Raw genomic sequence first — 23,756 nt, forward strand, 5'->3', positions numbered from 1 at the left:
ACTCATCCAGGGTCGCATGTGCAGCAAAGCGGTGTGCAAGCTGCAGTAAGTGAGAGCGATGCTCTGTGGGCCAGTGGTTTGAGTGGTACTGTGAAAGATACCACGGTAACTCAACAACTGGACCTGACAGAAATGAATAAGGTTTTGGAGCAAATTAATAATGCTCCAGATTATTCAGCTGTTGTTACTGGAGATAATGAAGATAGCGATACGGAACTGGCTGCTATTGATCAGCGTCATAAGGGCGCTGATTTGCATTACAGTCAGAAGCTTGGCAAAGAAAGCGATGAGTCATCAACCGCGGCTGTGGTTGATCAGTTACGTAAAGAGTTGGATGCAGAAAGGGTGCAATATCATGCACTAGCTTTAAAGTATAACGATTTGGTCGAAAAATACGATGATAGTGTTGATCATCGAAAGAAGTTGACGGATGATGTAAAGTTGCTTACTGTTATGCGGACGCGAGACGCAAAGTTGATGCAGGACGCGTTCGAGCATGTAAACAAAGAAGCGAGAAGCTTCAACTGGAGAGACAGAAATTCCAGCTGGAGAAGCAGCAGGCGCAAAAAAGTTTTCAACAAGGCACAGCTGCCTTGAATAAAAAGTATGCGAGTTTTCTGGCTGAACAAGCAGCATTTAATGTTGCTGTTGATAAGTGGAAAGTTGATCGAATTGATAGACGCCATTCAGTAAAAGATGACGTCAACTTTGTCCCGCATGTTGAAGCAGGTCGACGCAGCGCAGTAGCACAGGATATGGCCGAACCTGTACGAAAGCTGTACAGTGTTGTTCATAAGCCTGCCTTTGTAGTCAAAGAAACCCAGAAGCTGGAAGATTTTCTGAACTTGCGTGAGCGTGTCCACAATATGCAGGAATGTTTGGGTGAGTCGCGTAGTCCCTCACCAACGATATCAGAAGTCAGTACGACTGCTTTGAGTAAGATGGAAGCAAAGGTTGCTGAACTTGATCGTCGTTTAAAGGAACAGGAGGCCAAGGGCGGTGGTACTGTTTCCGCTCCGTTTGATATGGATAAGTTTACGACTGCTATAAAAGGTGCATTCAGGACGGATACAATGTATCCTGAGACGTTTGATGGGAAGACAGATACAAATAAGGTGGAACAGTTTATCCAGAGTGTGAATAATTGTAAAAACCACAACAGTTGGTCTGATGGTGACGTCATCAGTAAGTGCCTGTCGCGCTGTCTTACTGGTACGGCGCTTACTTGGTATCTCGATAAGTACGATTTTAATAAAAAGTTGAAGTGGTCTGAATGGAAGAAGATGATCCGGGAACATTTCTCGGATGAGAAAGATTTAATGGCTGTTCGTGATAAAATTGCTGATCGTCATTTTGGTAGTGACGATACACCGAACTCGTATGTGGATTGGTTCACTACGTCGTTCAAGAAGTTAGATCTGAACGAATCTGAACGTGTGTATTATCTGAAGCAGGGTTTAAAGAAGAACCGTTTCTTTTGGTTCAAGTACATGGAGGAGAAAAGAGTGGCTGATGTTGAAGAATTTTTGTCAGAATTGAAGCTGCAGTATAAACTGCGTAATAGTAACCCTATTTCTGGTTACTCTGATTCGAAACAGTTCGTTGACAGGAAGCCAAGTGAGACAGATAGCAGTGCAGTTAAGGCTGCCAGTAATGAGGCGAAGAAATCCGAAGGAAGTGCAGCTGATAATGGTAAGCAGGTTACCATTAATTACGCAAAGTGGTATTTTCCAGACGGACAGCCGATTTGTTTTAAATGCCATGGTGCGCATGTGGGAAAGAAGTGCACCAGCACGGGACCTCGCAAGCCTGTGACTGCTGAACCACCGAATCAGGTGATTAAGGCTTACATGATGAAGAAGTCGATGGGAAAGAATCCCGAAAGCAATAATTTGGGATCGTTTTTGATGCGTAGGCCGGAAGTGAATTCCTTTACTGTGCAGGATAAACATGCACAAGAATTTACTGCACGGAAGCAAACTTGCAGTGGGGGCGATGCCGCTCAGGTTCAGTTCAGCTCGATACGCCGTCCGACAGGGCATTCGCTTCGCAGTGGGGGTGCTCAGGCTCGTATGGGTTGGCGTCGGAAGCAAAGTGGTAGTGCTTATGTGAAGCGCTTAAAGTATTTGATCGAGAATCCCGAGGCGGAGATGAGTCGGGATGAAAAAGAGAACATGGAAGGATTTCATGTTTATCGTGGAATTGTGTACCGTAGCAAGGGCGGTACGTACGGTAGACACCGTGTAGTCGTACCGGAATTTAGCCGTCAGGACTTGTTACGAGACTGCTATGAAAGTTTTCATGCTGGTAATTTGCTTGATTACTGGTCAGTCCGTAAGTATGTTTTGCGGAACTATTACTGGCCTGGAATAAATGCTGAATTGTGGAAAATCGAAGCACAATGTGAACAATGTAGTGCTCATGTTTAAGTTTTGGCTGCTACGTTATGAGTCCGCTGTTCTTTTGTCGGTGGTGTACTTACGGTGTAACTTGCTTTTACTCATAACCGCAGGATTTATCAGCAAAAAGGGGATGCTGATTGTTGAAATATAAGGAAGTTACAAAAACTGGTTGTGTGGGAAAAATAAGTACTCATTAATCGAGTACTGTGTTATGTGCCGTATCCGCCGGTGTGGTAGCTACGTGCATGAAAACGCTGTGCTGCGGTGCAGTGTTTGATTTCTGCAAAAATGACTTTAAAATCATTTTAATTCTGCAGTTATCAGCAGTTACTGTCTGCTTTGATTTTGATAACTGGATGTTTATAAACCAGTTAGGATTCGAATCGTTCATCCGGAAATTAATCTTGAATGATACTGGTTATGTTTTGTTTGATATTTGTGAAGAACCATGCAATCGTATCGGTTCTTGTGATCTGGTTGTGATTGACCGTGTTTGATCGTTTGACTGCAAGTGGAAATTTGCAGTGGAGGTAATTGCCAGTAATTAGTGGACATTAATTATCCACTTTTCATTTTACTGAAGATGCTGATAAATGAACGGTATTTACACGTTCTGATCTGTGTTTTTGAATGATTGGCTGTGGCCAGTGTTTATCAGAATGATTGCCATTTCTGATGTGTCTGGCCGGACGGATTGCGGATCTTCGAGCTCTTCGGAGGGAGAGGATGGATGAAAACCTTACCTGGATGCAAAATGTTTGGATGGACTGATGATACTGGACGCGCATGGAACCAGGAACTTCGGAGAACTTGGACGGAACACCAACTTCATCAACTTGGACCTCCATTCGAACCCCCGTCAGACCCCGGATTCCACACGCGAATGATGAAAAGGATCTCCCAGGATTACGGTACTTTCCTGGATTTCGAATTGTCTTTGATTTTGGTTTTTGTTTGTTTGTTTGCTTTGATTAACGCGGACGTTAATTCTGTAGCAGTGGGGGTAACGCGCTATGCATAGATTGCGCGTATGACGTACGTGTTATGACGTACGTGTTGTCTGTTCCGTTACGTATGGCTTGCTGTTCTTATCTAACGCATTTGATCGCTAATTGCATTCACGATTCTGGTTTAACTAATCAGTCTGAAGTTTCTGACTTCAACTAAATCTGTGAGCTTGTTTCTAGCTGAAAGGTCGTGTGACTCTAGGTTAGAAGGAAGTTCGTATCTCGTTCTGTTCTGTTCTGTTTGTTCGTTCGTTCAGTTTGGTGATTAAACATTTGGGAAGTTCCTGAGTGTTTGGGTTTCGGTAACTTTCGTTAGGCACAGCAATCCGCTCGTACCTAGCGGAAGTAGGCAGTAGTACCACTTACGGAGTCCAGAGCATATTCCCACTCTACCGATTGAGTAGGTTTGGTCATCTAGTGCGGTTGTCGCGGTGCGACTTCCGCATAGCATGTCAATATTACAGTATATATACATATGAGCTCTGTGTACAATTATTTTCTTCGTGTACGTTAATTTCGAGCAACTATAGCGGAGTATTTTCCGAGTCGTCGTCAGCTTCGCTTGAAGGTTGACGAAACGTTAATCAGGTATTCAGAAAACCAGCGCAAATGAGATCCACCCAACGCCCATTACACGTTGAATCAGCGAAATAAAGAATATGGAATATTTACTGTGTCTTGAAAATAAATTATTATAATTTTATAATTCTTTATGGTCTCGCCTCCCCCCCCGTAAAAAAGAGCCTAGATTCGCCACTACGAACATGCGACGATAGCCCCAAACGAATAGAGTAGTATTTGTGCCAAATGAATGTATTTATACCTGGCCTCCTTCGAAGGATGTTCCAAAAAGGCCGTTTCGTGCCTAATTTGTCGCATTCCGGTGCAGCAAAAGATCAAACATAAGACGCCTAAATTAAAACTACTTGTGACGTTGTGATCATGAGCCTTAAGTTTTCTCCGCCGGCAACACTGGAGTGCCACCAGACTACATGCGTGTTGTAACTTGCAACCTGCTTATTTTTCTTTACTTATTCAGCGAGGTAATGCTTCTCTGTTTTTATGTTGTTGAGGACGCTGTTTGCTCAACCGGAACCAGGTCTTGATATTGTTACGGTGTTTCTCGTTCTTTGTTTTACAGAGGACAAAGTTTTGCAGTTTTAGCCAGTGATAAGCATGGCAGAATTACATCGCAACAAGAAGTGAAGCACTGAGGTTCTTTAGAAATTTTATCGTAAACTGAAAAACCACATCAGCGGATCAAAAATCATTTGAACAGAATACAGTGTCGTTGCGACACTGAACACCGCACTCGACAATCGAACATCCAAATACACCATGGCAAACCAGTACACATCCGCCGGAATCCAGCAGATCAGCACGCTTACGGACGTCATAGTCAGCACAATAAACGGTTTTACCCGTCTCCTTCTAATAACACCCGTCATCGGTCTGGTTCTCCATGTCCCCGCTCTGGCCCGTTCCGCGGCTGCTAGAACGGCCGTGCGTGCGCTGGTACAGTTCTGGCTGGACCCACGATTTCCCGCATCCTGATCGGTCACTTCACGTCGTCTCTGCCAGCGTCTAACAATAATGTATATATATACACCGACGATAAACACCAGCGGAATCAGTCGGTGCAGCACAAAATCGGTCCGGCTCCAGTGTATCATCGAGCCGGTGATCGGCTGGCAGCCACGTTGTTTCTCCGGTGGATTACAGTAAAAAAAATCAACGAGGAACGCCGGGAATGGTACCAGATGCACATAACCAATCATCGTCAAACACAATAAAATTGCGACCTTTTTATGGTGGTGCTGCCGGTAGGACATGGGATATTTAATAGCCCATAGACGGTTGATAGAAATCAGCACATGGGCCAGAACGGGAATGACGCTGACGACTTTCTGAAAGTACAGGAAAATGACGCACAAGGAGTGGCCTCCCGTCCATGTGTTCGTCAAGGAGCTCAGTGTGCCGATCGGTCTGACCACGGCTAAGTATACCACGTTGCTAGAGCAGATGACAATTAAATAAATGGCAAAGGACGTGATTTGGGTTTGCGGTAGAAATTGTAATATTAACGCCGCCAGGTTTAGCATGAAAGATATGCAAGTGACGACCGTCACCTCAATAAGCAGCGGTGTCCATCCTGGATTAAATAAAGCGGCGCGGGTGATGTTGTAACTCTCCACCAAATTGCTCGTATTCCAAAAGGTAGTGTTGCTGAAGTTGAAGCGGTTCATAGCTGTCAACAAGAGGTAATAACAGTTACTGATGCCATGAAATACCGTATTAACGAGGAGTCTTCACAGATTGTAACACTGAACAGTAGCTCAGCTACTGATAGCCTTGGCAGATCCAGCTATATGTACCGGTTTTCAAAACGCATGTAATCCATACCGAATGAGCACGATGCTGAATATCGCTGCCGTCTGCTGGTGTTGTTAGATGATCACCTTGAGCGGAAGAAAGAAAGAAATATTTATGAAATTTGTCTGACTGAAGGGGCTAGTGTGAATCATAATGCAGGCATAACATAAATTTTCGATTAAACTTGTAATTAAATACGCAGACAAAGATACATACACATGATAATTATTATGTATTATTCTAAACCCGCAGTAGTCAGCGTATCCCAAATAAGCTAAGGCCAGATACACTACAGACAAGATTTAATTAGTGGTACATGCCGTTGCCGTAGTGGATGTAGTCCTTGTGGAACGTCCGTGTGCTAATAAATTCCGGAGTTTGTAATCGAATCAGTTTCTTTGTGACCGGTAATATGATTAGCGGCTAATTTGATCCAAATTAGTCCACTTACTGGAACATATGACATTATGAAACACCGCCTAACAAAATTACGAAAATGTCGAAAACGATATTATAATCACGCATCCCGGATCATGGCCGGATGCATTGATTCTTAAGGAGCGTTCTGCATCAAACTGCATTTCCATGTGGCGTTTGTCAATCTCTGTGTATGAAGCCATTTAGAGTTAAGACTGCATTGATACAAAAATTTAGCAGCGTCTGCGTCCCGCAGTTGACCTTTGTTATCGAGAGACAATCTAATTTTAACATGCACGCAACCGGGTTGGATCTGTCTGATTTGCAGTTTCTACCGTTGTGCGTCAACCATTTCACTGCGTGATGCTGTGTATTTCCTTGCCGCTCTGTGGTTTGCAGCCCATTCAAAATTCATATACTCTTCATAAATCTGATGTCGGACTGCTACTCAACCGCAACAGGGTTAACAACAGAAATCCCGGGAAACAGCAAACAACAAGTTTAAGGCCAGAATATTATTATTTAAAATGTAGTTGAAATAACGACACCCTACCGCAAGTTTCGACTGCTGATGCATCGTACAACGAATAAAACGCACTGATGATATTGTGCATCGACGCTACGAACACGCAAAGTTCATTTCACATTTGCATTCCTTCAGCAACACTCGATAGAAAAATCAATGAAACAAGGAGTGGAATACTATAACGTGTCATTATCTCCAGCAAATACCCGAAGAATTTGCCTGGAAGCATTAAAAAAGAAGCAAAATTATGTGGACACAGATATGAAATCAGCACTGGAATTGAGGTTAATTAAACCATGTATAGCATGTACGGATAAAACAATCGTGCTTTGTACAGCGAAATCCAAAAGCAATCTAAAAGCCCCAAGCAGTATTGTGAGCTCCACAAATAATCCGCCCCAAAACAATTTTAATGACAGGCAGATGAATCAATAAGCACGAGCATTATGACATACTTCGTAAAAATGTCGATAGTTATAATATCAATGTTCCTTTATCGCAAACTAAAAAACCACATGAGCGGATCAAAAATCATCTGTATGGAGTACAACGTCGTAGTTACAGTGAAAACCACTCCCGACATTCGGATATCCAGATATGCCATGGCGAACCAGTAAACATCCGTTGGAATCCAGCAAATCAGAACGCTAATGGACGTCATAGTCAGTACGATAAACGGTTTGACCCGCCGTCTCCGCCGAATGACCAACCCGTGCTGAACCCGACCAACGTTCGCGCCTGCTCCGTAGACACCGGCGACATCACCCAGCATCATAGCGGGATCCGTGGGTTGTTGCTCGCGTGATGATTCATTTGGCGGGCCGTTGGTGGTGGTAATGCGCTTTCGCTGCCATCTCTTCACAATTATGTAAACGTAGATACTGACAATCATGATCAACGGAAGCAGCCGATGCAGAATAAAATCCGCTCGATTCCACGGGATCACCGAGCCGGTAATCTGCTGGCATGTCCTTTGTTTCTCCTGGGAGTTGTAATATAAAAAGTCTATTAAAAATGCCGGGAACGGGACGACATGGACGTAACCGAGCATCGCAAAACACACGGCGATTACGGTTAACTTGCTTTGATGGTGCAGTCGATACGACAGGGGAAAGCGAATCGCCCACAACCGGTCCATGGAGATGAGGACGTGTGCCAACACCGGGATGACACTGGCTACGCGCTGAAAGTACATATACGTCACACACAGCGCGTGACCTCCCGGCCAGACACCGAATAATGAAGTGAAGGTACTGATTGGCCGAACGACCGCCAGACTGACGGCGTTGTAGACGAAGATAACGATAAGATAAATGGTAAATGGAGTGACTTGGGTTTGCGGTAAAAACTGCAATATTAGCACGATGACGTTCAGGATAAACGACACACTAGAAATACACGTGAAACCAATGAGCGGCGGCGTCCAACCTTGTCGAAAAGTGATTGCCGGCTTCAAGTTGTAAGATGTGTTTGCGCTGTTCCCAATCGTAGTAGCGTTCCAAAAAGACTGCATTATTGCCGAGAAAAAGTTAACTTAAACAGGAAATTTGCGGTGCATTTTGTTTAGGCGGTATACGACCCGTGTTTTCCAATCTGTACGGAATTTGCTGAAACTGTACGCTGAATGCTGCATGATTTTCGCTGTTCTGCACATCAGCACATGCACTATTGACGAGTATGAAATAAATTAGTGCTTGAAGAACAATCGACGAGCTATAATTTAGTGGGCACTGAAAGGACTCGATGATGTCTTCCAGGAATGGTTCTAATTAGACGCCGGTATTACTCTTAACTGTCTCTGATGAAATGTTTTTGGAGCAACTATAATCAAAATTATGCCGCCGCCGCATATTGTCGTTTCTTTAATTGCAAGTTATGTTATGTCTCGGTTATATAATTGCAAGGTATGGTATGGCTTGCGCGCGTCTTTCTGGATTTGAATTTTTGATCCCTTAGAAATATTAAAAAAGAAAATGCAAAAATGCAGGTACAGACATAGCGGTCTCGCTGCGCTGTGAGTGATTATTTGGAAATATTTCAAAAATCTGAAAATACGTCGCATTCTAATACAGTGGTTTATGTTAATTTGTCTGTCCTCCATAGGTAGCTATACTAAAGCTTAAAAGTTTTAACAAGGTTAAGGAAAAGCACAAGAGCGTTTTTAAGACATGCTAAATATTTTTACTACATACGCAACAGATATTTTATTCTTCCACTGCTTGAAGTCGTAAATTATGCAGTGGCAATATTTGACGACTTTACCGCGATATGAGTATCGGCAGAACTGGTTGTACACGTCAGCAAATCAGCTAGGCCAGAAATAATCGCAATAATACTTGTGAGCGGCACTTTACCCTTTCATACCAACAATTTTACCTAGCTTGCACCGTATGTATCATGCATGACATATTTGAGTTCCTTGTTTTGGAACTTCCAGAGTTATCGTATAGTCGAAGATGTCAGAGGCGTACGACTGCGCCTGGTGCGTACAGTCCACACAGGACTGCCGTTATCGCCTCTCTCGCTGTACGTACGTGTGCTGCTGCACTGCACTCATCCGCTGAAGCGGATATACGCAGCGCATACAGTGAGCCACACTTGCTCTCTCGTTCCTCTCTCGCAGTATGACTCAGCGTTCATACGCTCGCGTTGGATTGAGTCCAGTCTGCGCATCATCACACAGCTGATGGCACACAGCACGTGGTTGCCGCCAGTTGCTTCTTTCACGCCATCAGACGCTCAAGAACCACTTTCAGCATCACTTGCTATTTAGCCATCAGTGCTTTGTTCTTGCTTTCCTGCTATTACGCAGCATTGTTCCCCCTTTATTTGTCAATAAAGTGCACTCGTGATCTCCTCGCGCTCGCCTGTTACATGGTGAGCAGATCGTCTGGTTTTCCTTCAACGGAACCTTTGAGGAGACGGTGAAGGCTTCATTTACGGAGAACTCGTTGGAACCCTTTTCAGTCACTGTCAGATAGATTGCTGAAGCAATCTCTGCATTGACTGTCGATCACACAGATCGCATCGTCTTACAGCTGAGGAATAACGGGGATCACTGAAGTGATTCTTGCCCAGCTGGTGAGCACAGTTTTTCTCGGTCTCTTCTACACTGAAGAGCATCCCAACAGCACGGACATTTTCTTTCTCAACTGACGGATCAGACTCAAACGAGAGTCTGCAGCGCGCACGGATTACTCCAATTATACGGGGACCTTCGCTTTTAACAGCGACCCGCAACTTTAACGGCGGATTTCAGCTCGGAAGTGACGGATTTCCGACCTCGGACGGAGGAAATCGACCGGAACCGACACCGACACCGACACTGGTAAAGTCACGGTTGTAGGTCGATTTTGGCCGAAACTAGGTCGGCTTTTTACTTTCCAGCGGTAGAAAACAATTTCTATCCGTAAATTTAAACTTTCTAACGCCGAAAAAGTAATTTTCGACGGAGAAACCGACTTGGAATTTTGCTTTTAGTCGAGAACCGACCTGCTAGGTCAACGAACCTGTCTAGACAGTTAAACAAAGGCTAACCGGCAACAGGTCGGAAATTCTCTTATTTTCGATTTCTAACGGTGTTTCGACCACCAGAAAATTTTCTTAATTATTAAAAATAATTTCTGACGGATAAAAACTCGAAAATTCGACTAAATAAACTTTCTAGCCGACCAAAAATAATTTGTTTTTCTCGCGGGAAATAGCGCGAAAATTCTTGAACTTTCTTGTGACGTCATAACGACCGCTTATCAGTACTTAAGAGGCAGCCAATCAGAGTGCAGGGGAAAGTTCCCATAGCTTAACATAGGCGTGACGGTGATTCATCGTTTTTTATAAATTTTGCACGCGGCTCGCATTCTGTGACGTAGGCAGAAGTGCAAGACCACTTAACCTGTTACGTCAGACTGGTCAGCACAGTAATATAGGACGTACTACACCGTACTACTATTACGTACTGTACTGTACCATTGTACTGTATATTAACACCTTGCGTACTGAGTCATCAACAGACACATCAACAACAATAACAACATATCATCGGACGTTCCTGACCCTCGGAAGTTCCTGAACCAAAAAGACGTTCCTGATTTTACCGAACAACCTTCACACAGAATATTGTTCAACTTTCTTTTTACTGATAAAACCTTTAAGGCTCCATCAGAGCCGACCTGACTCGACCACAATGTCCAACTCCCGAGAGAACGAATACGCCAAGAAGGTCAACAAGGACTACTCTCGGCGTGCGAACACGATCGGAAAGTACTCGCTCCGGTGCGCCGGTCAGGACAAAAGCCAGCCGTCCTCAACCGACTCGACTCGACCGTACGCGCTCAGACTCCGAAAACAGGCGGTCAAGGAATCGAGGAAGGGCAGAACGGATCGCCCCGGCCAGGAAACGGATGATACCGTCGAGATGTCTCAACGGAGTGGCCCGGCAACTTGCAGACCCAGAAGATGATCCGAACTCGATCCCACGGATCCTTCCGGACTACGTACGCAACGACTAGAAATCCACTTCGGATAGAACTGTAGCCTAACACCGACCGTTCCGACGTCTTCCCCTTGGAGAACATCAGGCACACCGGCAGATCGCGAACCACATCTGCTACGACCGGAAGCCAACAGACGCCCCGGCCGAAAATAGCAAATCGTGAATCACGATCATCAGCTAACATAGCAGATCGCCAACCACGTTCTGCGACCATCGGAGCCAACAGAAGCCCCAATCCGCGTTACATGGAGCCGACCGATAGTTACATGGTACAGATTACGCCATTAACCACGACCGGCTATGAAAATTACTCCGGCCAACCGACTCCGGAGTATAGACCGAAAGGATTACGCTAACATGGCGTGGAATACGTCGCTGCGTGTTCATCGTCATGTTTGCCAAGCATCCGTGGCCAACCTCGGAACCGGGTAGCCGAGCAGCCTTCACCAGTGTGAACAGCGGAAATCCCTCGGCCGAGTCGCCAACAGCGCAAGAACTCGGAGGTGACTATGTGTACTTGAGCCGGCCACAAAGGTCGACCTTGTACTCTATCCATAACTGGGAGACATTGAGGACAAAGCTGCATCAGCCAACCACACAGGTGGGTTGTGCAAGCCGACCACACAGGTCAGTTTTGGAAACGACAGCCAGATGACCAATTCTTAATTAGCTTCCTTAGCCGACCACACCGGTCGACTAGACACACGGCGGCCGACCAACGCTAAATCGACCTGGGAGAATGGATGAAGTCAGCAAGAGTTACGTGGTAGCCCAACCGGATTCTCCGTTTGAACCCAGACCTACAGGGACTAGGAACCTGTACTTGGAGTCCAACCGCAGTCTCCCCCGGACGATATCGGGTAAACCAGCCGATTCACCGGTGACCACGACTACGCGCGTCTTGAACGTGCTGCCATTCCCTGAAGAGGAACAGCGACGGTGATTTGGCCGCCACTCCAACGACTCCGCCGCGACCTGCTTCCCCATGTCTCTAATGGAACATCCTAGGCAGACCGGGTTAGAACACTCGACCTGCACCCCCTTAATAAATCCCCGATGGCGATGACCACTTGCCCGCAACAGCACCGGCCAATTGGACAGCGTCACCGGCAAGAAAATTTCTCCGTGGACATGAGTTGCCTACCCCCAACAGATGTCAGAGGCGTACGACTGCGCCTGGTGCGTACAGTCCACACAGGACGTACTTGCACCCATTGCATGCCGTTATCGCCTCTCTCGCTGTACGTACGCGTGCTGCTGCACTGCACTCATCCGCTGAAGTGGATATACGCAGCGCATACACTGAGCCACACTTGCTCTCTCGTTCCTCTCTCGCAGTATGACTCAGCGTTCATACGCTCGCGTTGGATTGAGTCCAGTCTGCGCATCATCACACAGCTGATGGCACACAGCACGTGGTTGCCGCCAGTTGCTTCTTTCACGCCATCAGACGCTCAAGAACCACTTTCAGCATCACTTGCTATTTAGCCATCAGTGCTTTGTTCTTGCTTTCCTGCTATTACGCAGCATTGTTCCCCCTTTATTTGTCAATAAAGTGCACTCGTGATCTCCTCGCGCTCGCCTGTTACAAAGACCTAAAGACTTAGGAAAAGAATGTCTGAATTCCAGAATATTTTAAAGTCGCACAACCAGATTCAGTACATTGTTTTCGCACTCGCAAAGTTTGTGATGGTCCTTCAGCAGAGAGCATTATTCCTAGCACTGTTACGAGTAACTCGTCAACGGGATGCTAATACGCTTTACGCTTCTCGCCAGTAAAGGTGAGGTCGTTTTATGTTCTAGTATATCATTATTATGGCACAGGTTGCGCTTTCCAAAGTTTTATTCTAACAAGATGCAGTCCCGAGCTATGCAGTGCTTCCAACAGGTTAAAAGTGTCATACTCCATTTGTACAAGTATCAAAGTACGTTGTCGCAGGTTGACCTTTTCTCGAAAAACCTTCTTTTCTGCACATGATAATTTTATGCGCCCACAGTTTCTACAGTATCCTGCAGTCTGGATCAAGAAAATAAAAAATGTTTCGGTTCCCACGCGAGCTTGTAAAAAACAATGTTGTGTGGTTAACCAGAGTACAGCAAAATGTATGAATTAAGGCTGCATAAAACAGTTCTAGCAAAATCTGTGAAGGGTTACCGTAAATCACACAAATGATACTATGTATACAGTATACCCATCATGTACACAAACCCTTTGTACCACATAATAATGTTTCCAATTGCGCCACCTGCGGTAACTGTTTTATATGTTAAACATATTATACATTTTTGCTTCACAGCCAACGCGTCAAAATAACATTATTGTACCGATGGGTCTGATTTTTCAGACTAGTATCATTGACAAGCTCAGCCAAACCAGTAATGTTTTCATATCGCTGGGATATCTCCAAAATAATGAACAGATAAGTCCCAAGCACGCCCAACACCTACAAAGGAGTACGTATATTAAAACTGTAAACAAATCGCGTAGACTCACGTATACTGTATATCTGTCACAAGAACGAGAAAACCATGATCAGTTCGAAGCGTACTTCTACTACTTAAGTACGAGTACGTGTTGTATCATTTATCGTATTTTCGGCCAAAAAGGCGTGTAACAGTAGCAAGACAGAATAATGAACAGAGAAATGTCATTGTTTGTAAAATACGAAAGACATACCACAACCATAAGAAAGACATACATACAAGAAAGACCACAAGAAAGGCATTCCTCGTACATACCACAAGAAAGACATTCCTGTCCAGAGCAATGACATTCCATAGCGTTAGTACCGGCGGGAAGTCTTTAATTGCCGTGGCTTTGTTGGTTAGTTCGTGTTTAAACTGACACTCCTGGTTTTCGTGCCCGACGAACAGCATTATGGGCTTCACTAACCGCTCTCCCTGGATATCAGCATTAAATGTGAATTAAATGCATCCAACTCACACGGTTTAAATAATCATACGCATCAACAAGTACAGAGATATTTTATAACAACAAAAAACCCACCTGCTGGTTTAGGTAAGCGCACGTCACAATCGGTCCGAACAGCACACACATCATCCATGTCAAATCCAGCGCGCAGACAACAGTTGATAACGCGGACGAGTGCGTCAACTTTCCATACACCAACCTATCGGCGACTGTCGACCCGTCGAACACATGCGCACAAATAAAAATGGTCACCGCTAAATCCAGCGCAACCGTCACTAACAAGATTGGTGACAGAATCTTATTCAGCGTCTCCACAGCTTGCGACAACGCACGATGATCACCCAAAATCTGTCGTAACTTGAGCTCTTTTATTTCACACGAATGCTTGTCGCGAAACAAGGTCTTCAGTTTCTTGCAGTAAACGGTGTACTGCAACCCAATAACCGTGGTCACCGAGGTCACCAGTACGTAGAACATCATTCGAATATGCATGGCCGCAATGCGTGTTAGCAGCAAGAAAAACGAGTACGTAAGGGTTTGCCACGTGTGCTGATAAACTATGACATCCATCAACCAGAAACTGCTGCATAAGATAAAGAAACCAAAGAAATACGCTGCGAGCATTGCCAAAATGGAAGCCAGTATGGTCTTGTAATTTCTCCAAGGTTGCTGGTTAAACACATCGTCACATAAGACGGAAATGGTACGAATCACGGCGTCTAGTTTGCGCGTTTTGTAGAAGCTAAGCGGTATTGTGATGGCAGCTGATAAACGGAAACACGCCATTGTGACTAAACGCAGCTGACCGGCAAATCCCGCCGTGTTGTGTTTCCCGAGGTCATCTATACAGGTGACAATGAGACGCTCCAGTGCGGAGGAAACCATTAAGAGAAACAGCAAGATACACGGACTCCATGATAGAAACGATTGTATTTTAGCGCAGCGTGTGCATTTCTTGGGCCATCGATAAAGTCCGGCTAAGGTTAAGAACGGGGACAAGCGTCGGAATTGTTGGTACAACGTGGGGTTCGATTTCCAATCGGATCTGGACAAGATGATGTCCACGCTTTCGCAGTCGTGACACGCCATTACTGTTGTTTCGCGTTTTACTTAAAACAGCCACAGAAAACTGTTATAAGGTGTTAGCGTTGTTTGCACATAAATGAATAGATCGTAAAATATTATCGGTGTTTGTATTGGATTCTCTATGCAGAAGTTGTTTTAGCGGCATGTCTTGGATCTTATCAAGCAGTCACAAATCAACGTGAACAAGTATGCTGTCAGATCTATGTATATGTATAGTGAATTGTTCGGTATTCATGCGTGACTGAACTTTTTGGTGCCGTACTATATATTTGAAATTACTGATCACTTCGTTTTGTCAAACGATTTCAGAAATTCCTTATGCTAAGATTTTTATAGCATTAATCCACTACATATATACTCCGAGTGCACGAAAGCCGCATTTGAGTGAAGTTGTGCCCATCATTTAAAAGTAATCAGTGTCCATATGAAGAGATACGAGGATTCTGTAACTTTAAAATTCTGTAACGTAAGTTTATTTCTCCGGGTACTGTAATTCCATGGTATTTTCCACTTTTCAGAGTAATTCCATGGTACTAGCCTCTTATAGCAGCAACCACCGCATTAAAAATTTATTTTGATGATGCAACTTATGTTCATTTCTGGTAAAATTGTTATGGTCGGTATCAACCAGTTCCGTCACATGTGGATGCCATTGCGATACTTCCAAAATGATGAAGAGATATGTCCCAAGAATGCCTAACACCTGTCGAGGAAGCATTTGGAAATGAGAAATTTTCGTACTACTCAGTAGACTGTTGTAAAATGCCGTTCGCGTTGGTGAATTAAAAGCATTACCATAAGAAACACGTTCCTATCCAAAGTGGTGATATTTCCCAGTGTAATGATCGGTGGGAAATCCTTGATTGCAGCTGCTCTTTTTGTTAGCTCTTGTTTAAACTTGAAATCCGCTTCTTCGTATCCAATGAAGTACACGATTTCTTTAACTATTCGTTCAGCCTTAACACACACAAATTAAAAATTTCTTTTAACCTGGAGTAACATGTATATACATGGAATAATTTACGCAATTTGATAAAATATACTTTTAACTTCAGGTAAGCCGATGCCGCCAGCGGCCCGAACAGAACAAACGTCATCCACGATAAATCAAACGCACACAAAATGCTCGATAAGACCGGCGACGATTTTAATAACTCATACGCCAGTTCATCAGCGATCTTCGACCCGTCGAACACATGCGCGTAGAGAAAAATCGTCATAGCCAGATCAAACGGTACAGTGACCAAGAGCAGTGGCGACAGGATTTTATTCATCGTTTCCACAGCTTTGGACAAAGCCAGGTGATTATTCAAAATCTCCCGAATCTGCTGCTCCTTCGCCGCCGTAGTTACGTTACTGCGAATGGTCCGCTTTAGATTTTTACAAAACACCGAAAACTGCAATCCCACCACCGTTATCAAGAGCATGACGACAACATGGAACATCATCCGAATATGCATCCCGGAGATTCGTGCAATCAATAAAAACAATGAATAGATAAACTCCGGGATTGTGTGCGGGTTACGGATGACATCCAGCAGCCAGAAACAGCTACCGGCGATAAAGTAACCGAAAAAGCATGTCGTCAGTACGACCGACAAAGCGGTGACCCCGGTTTTGTAGTCTCTCCAGGGTTGCTTGACGAAGACATCGCTACATAATGGCGAAATAAGACGGACCACGCCTTCCAGCTGGCGTGTTTTGTAGGAGCACAACGGTACTAAAATGGCGACCGACCAGCGAAAGCACACCATGGTCGCTAACCGCAGTTCCGCGGCCAGACCGACGGGATTCTGCACATCGAGGTGGTGGATGCAGGTGAAGATGAGACGCTCCAGTGCGGACGCGATCATCAAGAGAGAAAAAATAATGAACAACAGCCATTGTAGAGAACATTGTACCCTGGATGTTGTTTTGTGCCATGGGTACAATCCGGCAAAAGTTAACCAAGGCGAGAGCCGCTGGAACTGCCGGTATAAAATGGTGCTGGACTGCGGATCGGCGCAGGAGGACCGAGTGTCGCTGTGGTCGAACATTTTCTTACGTATAAAAATGGATGAGGAGTTGAAGCGAATACAGACTGACTTAAAAGTGCCGTGAACGCATTATCTGTGCGAGCGCGATTAATGCAGACAAGGTATACCTATTTAATGGTTATCGGTGTTTGATTTCTTTGACTGTCATGTTCAGTTTATTTTAACTGGACGATTAAGAATAACCTTCTATATTATTTTGTCCTTAGTTGTGAACTTGTATGGTTAATTTGGCAAACACCGCAATCGCAGTCACACTGCAATGCATCGACGATAATCATTCTTCGCAGACTTAGCAGCTTGTAAGTGTTGACTCTGCGGGCATGCTGTAACAAAATTACGTACTTCAGTAAATCGAAGTACACATCAGTAATTAATGACACTGGTATGTATAACTTTTTGTGAAACTCTGTGAGAGCCTGTATAAAGCAGTATTACAAGCATTTCAGTTTTTCCAACAGCGGCGCGTAATAATGCTGTGTATCTGAATCCACTGTACGCACAAGAAATGAAGCGGTCTACCAGGCAATAGTCAAAGTTTCATAAGTCCTGCGGAAGATGTAATTACGTACTCGGACTCCTACTTGAAAGTGACCATACATTTGACAAACCACCAAAATATAAGCTGTACAATGTTTTGCTGATCTGTAAATCTTTTGCATTTTCTGGGATTGCACTGTGCTGTTGAGTGCTGGCTACGAAACCCACAGTATACAGTCAGTTTTAAAAACGTCGTTCGTCGATGCCCTGTAAGCGCGACTTCATCTACATTATCTAAAGCTAGGAAACAGCTTTAAGGTCATGGCAGGAACAAAATGGATAGGTTAAATCAATATCCATAATTATTTTTCCGGGCTTATTTCGGTTCAACGAGAAGGAAGGTGCAGCCTTCCCGATGCCGCCGGCTAAGTGGGAAATTTCCAGGAAACACAAAGGTAATATTGCTGGTTTTGTATAATAACTTGCATCCCTTTAACCGCAATAATTTGGATGCCCTGAAGGAAATAGGAGGCAAAAAATGCCAAGATTTGGTAAATTCAACATGCAACGTATTTGTGACGGAATGCTCATTACTTGTGCATCACCAGCTTATACGCTTCGCGGCACACGTATCCGGTACCTTGTAAGTTGTAACTGCATGAGTACATTTGTACCCGCGAATTGCTCAGACGGGGAAACAGTATGACAAATAACAAAGTAAATCAAAGCACCGGCACACCCTGCGTAAACACGCCTTTAATTGAAACCCTGTTTTCATTTTTGTTCGTCTTTTCCCTGGCTGCAGGCCCGTGTGATGTCTGAGCTGCTTACGCAGGAAAATGCGGCAATTGGTTACTGTTCCATTTTGCTTAAATGAGTCCAATCACGGTGTCTAATAATTATAATGGGTGTTGGTTTGGCCCGAATATAAACTGCCGAATGCGCTGCGTCAGAATTAATCTGTCTGCTGAGGTAACCCATAGTGCAACTTTTCGGCTGTTACAGATGCACCGCCTAAAAACATGAATAATTCAGCAAACCGTACAACTGGGTTTTTGTATGCTGAGCCAAGTAATTTTGGATGGTTTTTCGTTATCACGGGTATAATTGGCTGCGCGGGTAGTTTGATATGTCTATATATTTTAGCCATCAAACGAACTACTTCTTACTCTTCAACGGACCCACTCTTCATCAGTCTTTCGGGTAAATTGTAAACGAGTGTTTAAGAAAACAATAGCTGCTCACCATCTGATTCTTTTTCTTGCAAGTTTACGGTCAGTTTATTTATGTACTCGCGTGATCTTTAGAATTAATTGTACTTACCGTTAAACGACAATTTTTTTGATTCGCGGCTAACGACAGAATAAATGCGCATTATTATGCAAAGTACGCTACGAATGCAGAAGAAGAGATGTCGGGCATTTGGTAGTTTACCGAGAACGTTTTTCCGTTGCTTTGCTGCCGAGAACGCTGTGAGTGCAAGTTGAGTGCAGGAGATTAGCAAAAAAAACCCTGCTGGTGTCTCTTTTTACGTAAGCAAGCATTCATCGGTTTGTTGTTCAAAATATGTATTTCTTAAACTATTACAAATTTTATTTTAAGAATGCAGACTGTATCACTGTATCCTACCCAAAAGTTAACTGTGAATTAAAACAATAGTATTTATTAGATTACAATTCCGAGCATTAATTACAAAGTAAATCTCCTTAGCGCAAGCCGATTTCTGCTCTAGTAATGTATCCGTAGTATGTAGTATGTAAGGGATGCCGAATCGAATTTGGAATGCAAATGAACATGGCGCACGAACATGAATAGCTGCTATGTACGTATATAACAAAAATAAAATCTTAAACACACTTATCTTGCGATAAATTTCTTTTCTACGTTGAGGATTCTGATCAATATCTCCACGATATAAATTTTTTTCCAGGAACTAGTTTGTGTATCAGCCTATTAGCTGCTCCCTGGAACGCATACAGCACCATCGTGGGTTATCCTAATTTCCTCGCCAGCGCTCAGTTTATCCCCTTATGCCGTCTGATCGGCTTCAGTACGCTTCTAGTTACCAACGCATCCCCGTTGGCCCACGTCTCCCTGGCTCTTAACCGTTTTGTCGTTGTCATCTGCAAATGGAACCATCTAGTCCACACCCGCAGGATGATTGTCCTCTTCGTGCTCATTCCCTGGACTCTCTCCCTACTCTTCGCCATCTGGCCGGTATTTGGTATTGCCGGGGATTATGCATATAACCCCAGTAACAACCGGTGCAATATGGCGGGAATCGCATACTCTATCCGCTATCACATCTTCATCCGGACTGCCGCGCCCATTTTTAATACCGCCGTATTGCTTATTTGTTATTTGGCGGTATACGCCAAGGTCATCCTGACAAGACGACGCATTGAGCATCACGATCCTGCTGGACAAACGAGGAGAATCCGGCAGCGGAAACTGGAATCTCATGTGACAGCTGTAGCGCTTTATTCGTGTTTGACCTTTGTGCTGACCAACTTCCCAATCGATTTGTTTAGCCTGGTGAACAAAAATCCCATTCTGTATGGAACCACGTCGTCCTCTATTTCCATGCTGCCATGGTTAGGTTAGTATGCAGTTTTTCGTTCTGTTCCGTACCAGTTCCGACATATTTAATTCGACAATGACATTCCTTAACTGCCTCCCTATCCAAAAGCTTCAATTTACAAAACAAAACTGCTGTAAAGTGCATCGCTGTTGGACCACCGCAAAAAAACTGTTGTTGAAGTTTATATGCTGGGGCGCTCCTTTAATACAGCAAGCATAATAAACCATTATGAACTACGCATAACGTCTGTCGTGAAACCGTTTGCTTGTAGGTTTTACCATGTCGCCATGGCTGGCAATTTGTTTGGACAAGACAATAAAATCTTTCGCTATTCAGCATTGCTGTTCTACGATAGCTGATGATAACACCTTGGTTTTGCGTACTGTGAGCGCACGTATACAAACTGAGCGCTTAGTGAGCAGCGCAACGAATGGGGTGACGCGGAAGGGCCCCATCAAAACCTGACCTTATACTGTGGCAGTGTGGCTTTCTTTCCTTTTCGACCGTGACTAATCTTTATTCTTAAAAGAACTGGTGGTGACTGTACAGGCAGCTGGCGTGATAGACGTTTTACTATGACAAATATTCCTTAGGTTGATCTTATTAAAGTTATACGTAAAAAGAGGGTAAACGCTGCGGAAGAAATTAAACGACGTGACGGTCGCACCCAACGCAGCTGGCCGTGGACGGTTGCTTTGGATCTAGAGATGGGCGTTAGTTTTGCGGTGCCATTGTCGTACGTAGGTTACTATTTGGTGAAGAGTTATAGCATTACGCACGTGAAGTAGTTTTTGAACAATGCAGGCTAGGTCATCGAATATATTTTTTTAGTACTTTTTTGCGACTAGGGTGTCTTGTCGCACCAGATGATTTTAGTTTTGAGCCTGCTCTGTATCTGTACAGTATGTACATACTTGTAAATCAGTCTTTATCATTACTGCATACGCGTATTTTACTGACGTATGAAAACAATAATTAGTACAATAGCTGGACAGTATTAGCAACAAAGCAGGTCAGTAAAGGCTTTACATCCTAAATGCGGCCTCTGCGTTCTTAGTGAAGATTTCGTGAGATTTTTGCTCGTTACCGTATCTACATATTTACCAAAATATTTAGCCATTAGTCTGTAACACACAGAAACAACAACGTACGATATTTCACGTGAATCGTCATTTCTGTTGATGTATGAATCATGCGAACTGGCTATGTTTCAAATTGTTTTCTTCGAGACAAGAAAGTAGAGCCACGGTATAAAACAAGCGTAGGATAGTGCAAAACGTGTACAATACTGTATCACTGTAGCGCACCCTGCGCACTTTTACTTATGCGGGAGATCGGGTGCCAGTAGCAACCTTCGCTCCTGCCTCCTCGCACCCTTGCTATCGCATTGTGTAAATGTTGACCGTTTCTGAAATTATTTTTTGTTCCATTAAAAATTTGTCAGTTTACTCGCAGTTTTCGGACCGGATCATTGACAAAACAATAACAAACAGCTTTTGCAGAAATGAAACCAGTTCATCTGGTAACTTTCCCAGGAAAACTAATGACGCATTTGCTAAAAGATACATGGCATTGCATGCATAATGGAGTGCGGCTGACAATGCGCAGTGTAGGTGTAGTAGAGAGTTAACGCTACCTCTTGATGAAAAATTAAAGAGAACAATGACAGGCGCGTAATATGAGAAAGTTAAAGCGTATTTGTTTGCTAAGGTTGCAGCGCTGCACATTTCTAGGCAAACAAGTTCTGCACCGGAAAGTTACGACTACAGTATGCAATCGAAATTTTGGCGTGCAATTTTTATTATTCTTTGCGCCTCGATAAACACATGTTGGGTCGCAGCTTGTGTCATGCAGCCCTTTACAATTAGCAAAGAGAATTATGGCAAAGCACGTTTCGTTAACATGGACGGACACCTAACTTAATTTCGCCAAAAGGAAGTGTGACCAGAAAAATAGAGGAGTGGTTACATAGGACGTATTTGTCGTTTGCAGCAGAGTAATTTCATAATCCAACGAATGCTTTTGAAGCGTCTCAGGGAAGCTAACCAGTTCTTGAACCGATGTTGCATCCATTTCGAGCTCATCATGTACAAAACCGGATCGAAGCTAGCTTGCAGAGCATACAAGACCTTTGTCACTTTGGAGAACACATCGTCCTGTTCGGCAGTTAGAACGTGCGTTATCGACGAAATCCAGTACAGCTTTGTTGGTATCCATGTTAATATGATGCTTAATGTCAATAAGGTCATTAGTTTAAACTGATACGTTTCCAGGCCTCTTTTGGTTCTACTTCCGCCATGGATCTCGCTTGTAGTAGGCATCCGTGCAACAACCACTGATAATTCAACTACGGAATTGGCCCTGGAAACCGCTAAACATCTCCGCCGATAACTGCGTGCAAAATCCACATATAACGCTAACACCAGGACAACCGGCAACGTGCCGGTAATTACTTCACTAACGATGGAATAGACGAACGGTGGTTTATCGGTATACACGCAGCCGTAAACACCTTCTGGTTTGCGATAAAAGTCAGCATCTATGACAATTCGCGGCATATTGAACAAGTGCCCATACACGGATACAATCGCGCACAACGCTACCGCGACCTTTGTAGAATGGTGCATTTTGTAATGCATCGGGAATTTAATGGCCCACAAGCGGTTTACCGAAATCAACACGTGAACATGAACCGGAACTGTTGCGAACACGAAGAGCATGTACAGGTAAACTGTGCAGGCTGTGCTGGATAATGGCCATGTGCGGTGGGTCATTCGCGTAATTTCCAATGGATATTGCACCAAGACATAAATAATGTTGCTGAACAAAAGCCAGACAATGTATACGATGAAAGGAGTGTGCAGTTCTTTAATTTTGCAAATAAGAATCAGCGTCAAGCCATTTGTAATCAAATGGATGATAAAGAGGATGCTGCGATAAATGGCAAAATTGTTGATAGCAAATTCATTTTGGTCATTATGAGCTGTGGAATTGTTTAAGCTTGCACTGGCATTCATCTCAGACGCAACAAAACGTGCACTTCCTAGGAATACCGTGAAATCGGAGCAGTAGTTGAATCAGGTTATGTATCCGCTGCCGGCAAATCTTTGCGTGAGGTGCGTATAACAATTTTTCCGTTTGCGTGCCTCTTATATTGCACTGGTCTGGGAGATCCTCTGCAACAGGAAGCACGCGACAACATCCTTAGAAAACATTACGAGGGGGAAAACTTGTGCAAAATTAAAGGTGTTTGCCTTGTTTTCCACTTTCTCGCAGATGAAAAACCTGGTACACAATGTACAGAGTATTGTTCAGCACAGATGCATGAACGTGAGATAACATTGATGCTAAAGTCAGATATATTTATATTAGTGCTGGGTTCGCAAGTTTTTCATGAAATCTCTGGTTCTGATGTGTCGCATAGTAC

General features: G+C 44.0%; 4 protein-coding genes across 4 annotated transcripts; 1 reads left to right on the top strand and 3 right to left on the bottom strand.

Moving 5' to 3' along the window:
- Window positions 1-4,638: 4,638 nt before the first annotated feature.
- On the bottom strand, window positions 4,639-5,655 carry LOC129592105 (adipokinetic hormone/corazonin-related peptide receptor variant I-like). The gene has a single exon (XM_055488070.1). The coding sequence runs from the start codon at window positions 5,653-5,655 to the stop codon at window positions 4,639-4,641; it is 1,017 nt and encodes a 338-aa protein (XP_055344045.1).
- Window positions 5,656-7,218: 1,563 nt separating this feature from the next.
- On the bottom strand, window positions 7,219-8,238 carry LOC129592106 (D(1)-like dopamine receptor). The gene has a single exon (XM_055488071.1). It carries the CDS (start codon window positions 8,236-8,238, stop codon window positions 7,219-7,221), a length of 1,020 nt encoding a protein of 339 aa, XP_055344046.1.
- A 5,038-nt stretch (window positions 8,239-13,276) lies between these two features.
- LOC129592197 (uncharacterized) lies at window positions 13,277-15,237 on the bottom strand. Its single transcript, XM_055488171.1, has 3 exons — window positions 14,225-15,237; window positions 13,957-14,118; window positions 13,277-13,661 (listed from the first exon to the last, which is right to left on the bottom strand). The coding sequence occupies exons 1-3, from the start codon at window positions 15,032-15,034 to the stop codon at window positions 13,509-13,511; spliced, it is 1,125 nt and encodes a 374-aa protein (XP_055344146.1). The 5' UTR covers window positions 15,035-15,237; the 3' UTR covers window positions 13,277-13,508.
- Window positions 15,238-18,770: 3,533 nt separating this feature from the next.
- LOC129592107 (uncharacterized) lies at window positions 18,771-20,352 on the top strand. The gene is made up of 2 exons (XM_055488072.1): window positions 18,771-18,951; window positions 19,679-20,352. Exons 1-2 carry the CDS (start codon window positions 18,771-18,773, stop codon window positions 20,350-20,352), a joined length of 855 nt encoding a protein of 284 aa, XP_055344047.1.
- The last annotated feature ends 3,404 nt before the right edge of the window (window positions 20,353-23,756 follow it).

The sequence above is a fragment of the Paramacrobiotus metropolitanus genome, unplaced genomic scaffold (genome assembly GCF_019649055.1).
Source record: "Paramacrobiotus metropolitanus isolate TYO unplaced genomic scaffold, Prichtersi_v1.0 Parri_scaffold0000050, whole genome shotgun sequence".
Classification (NCBI taxonomy): domain Eukaryota; kingdom Metazoa; phylum Tardigrada; class Eutardigrada; order Parachela; family Macrobiotidae; genus Paramacrobiotus; species Paramacrobiotus metropolitanus.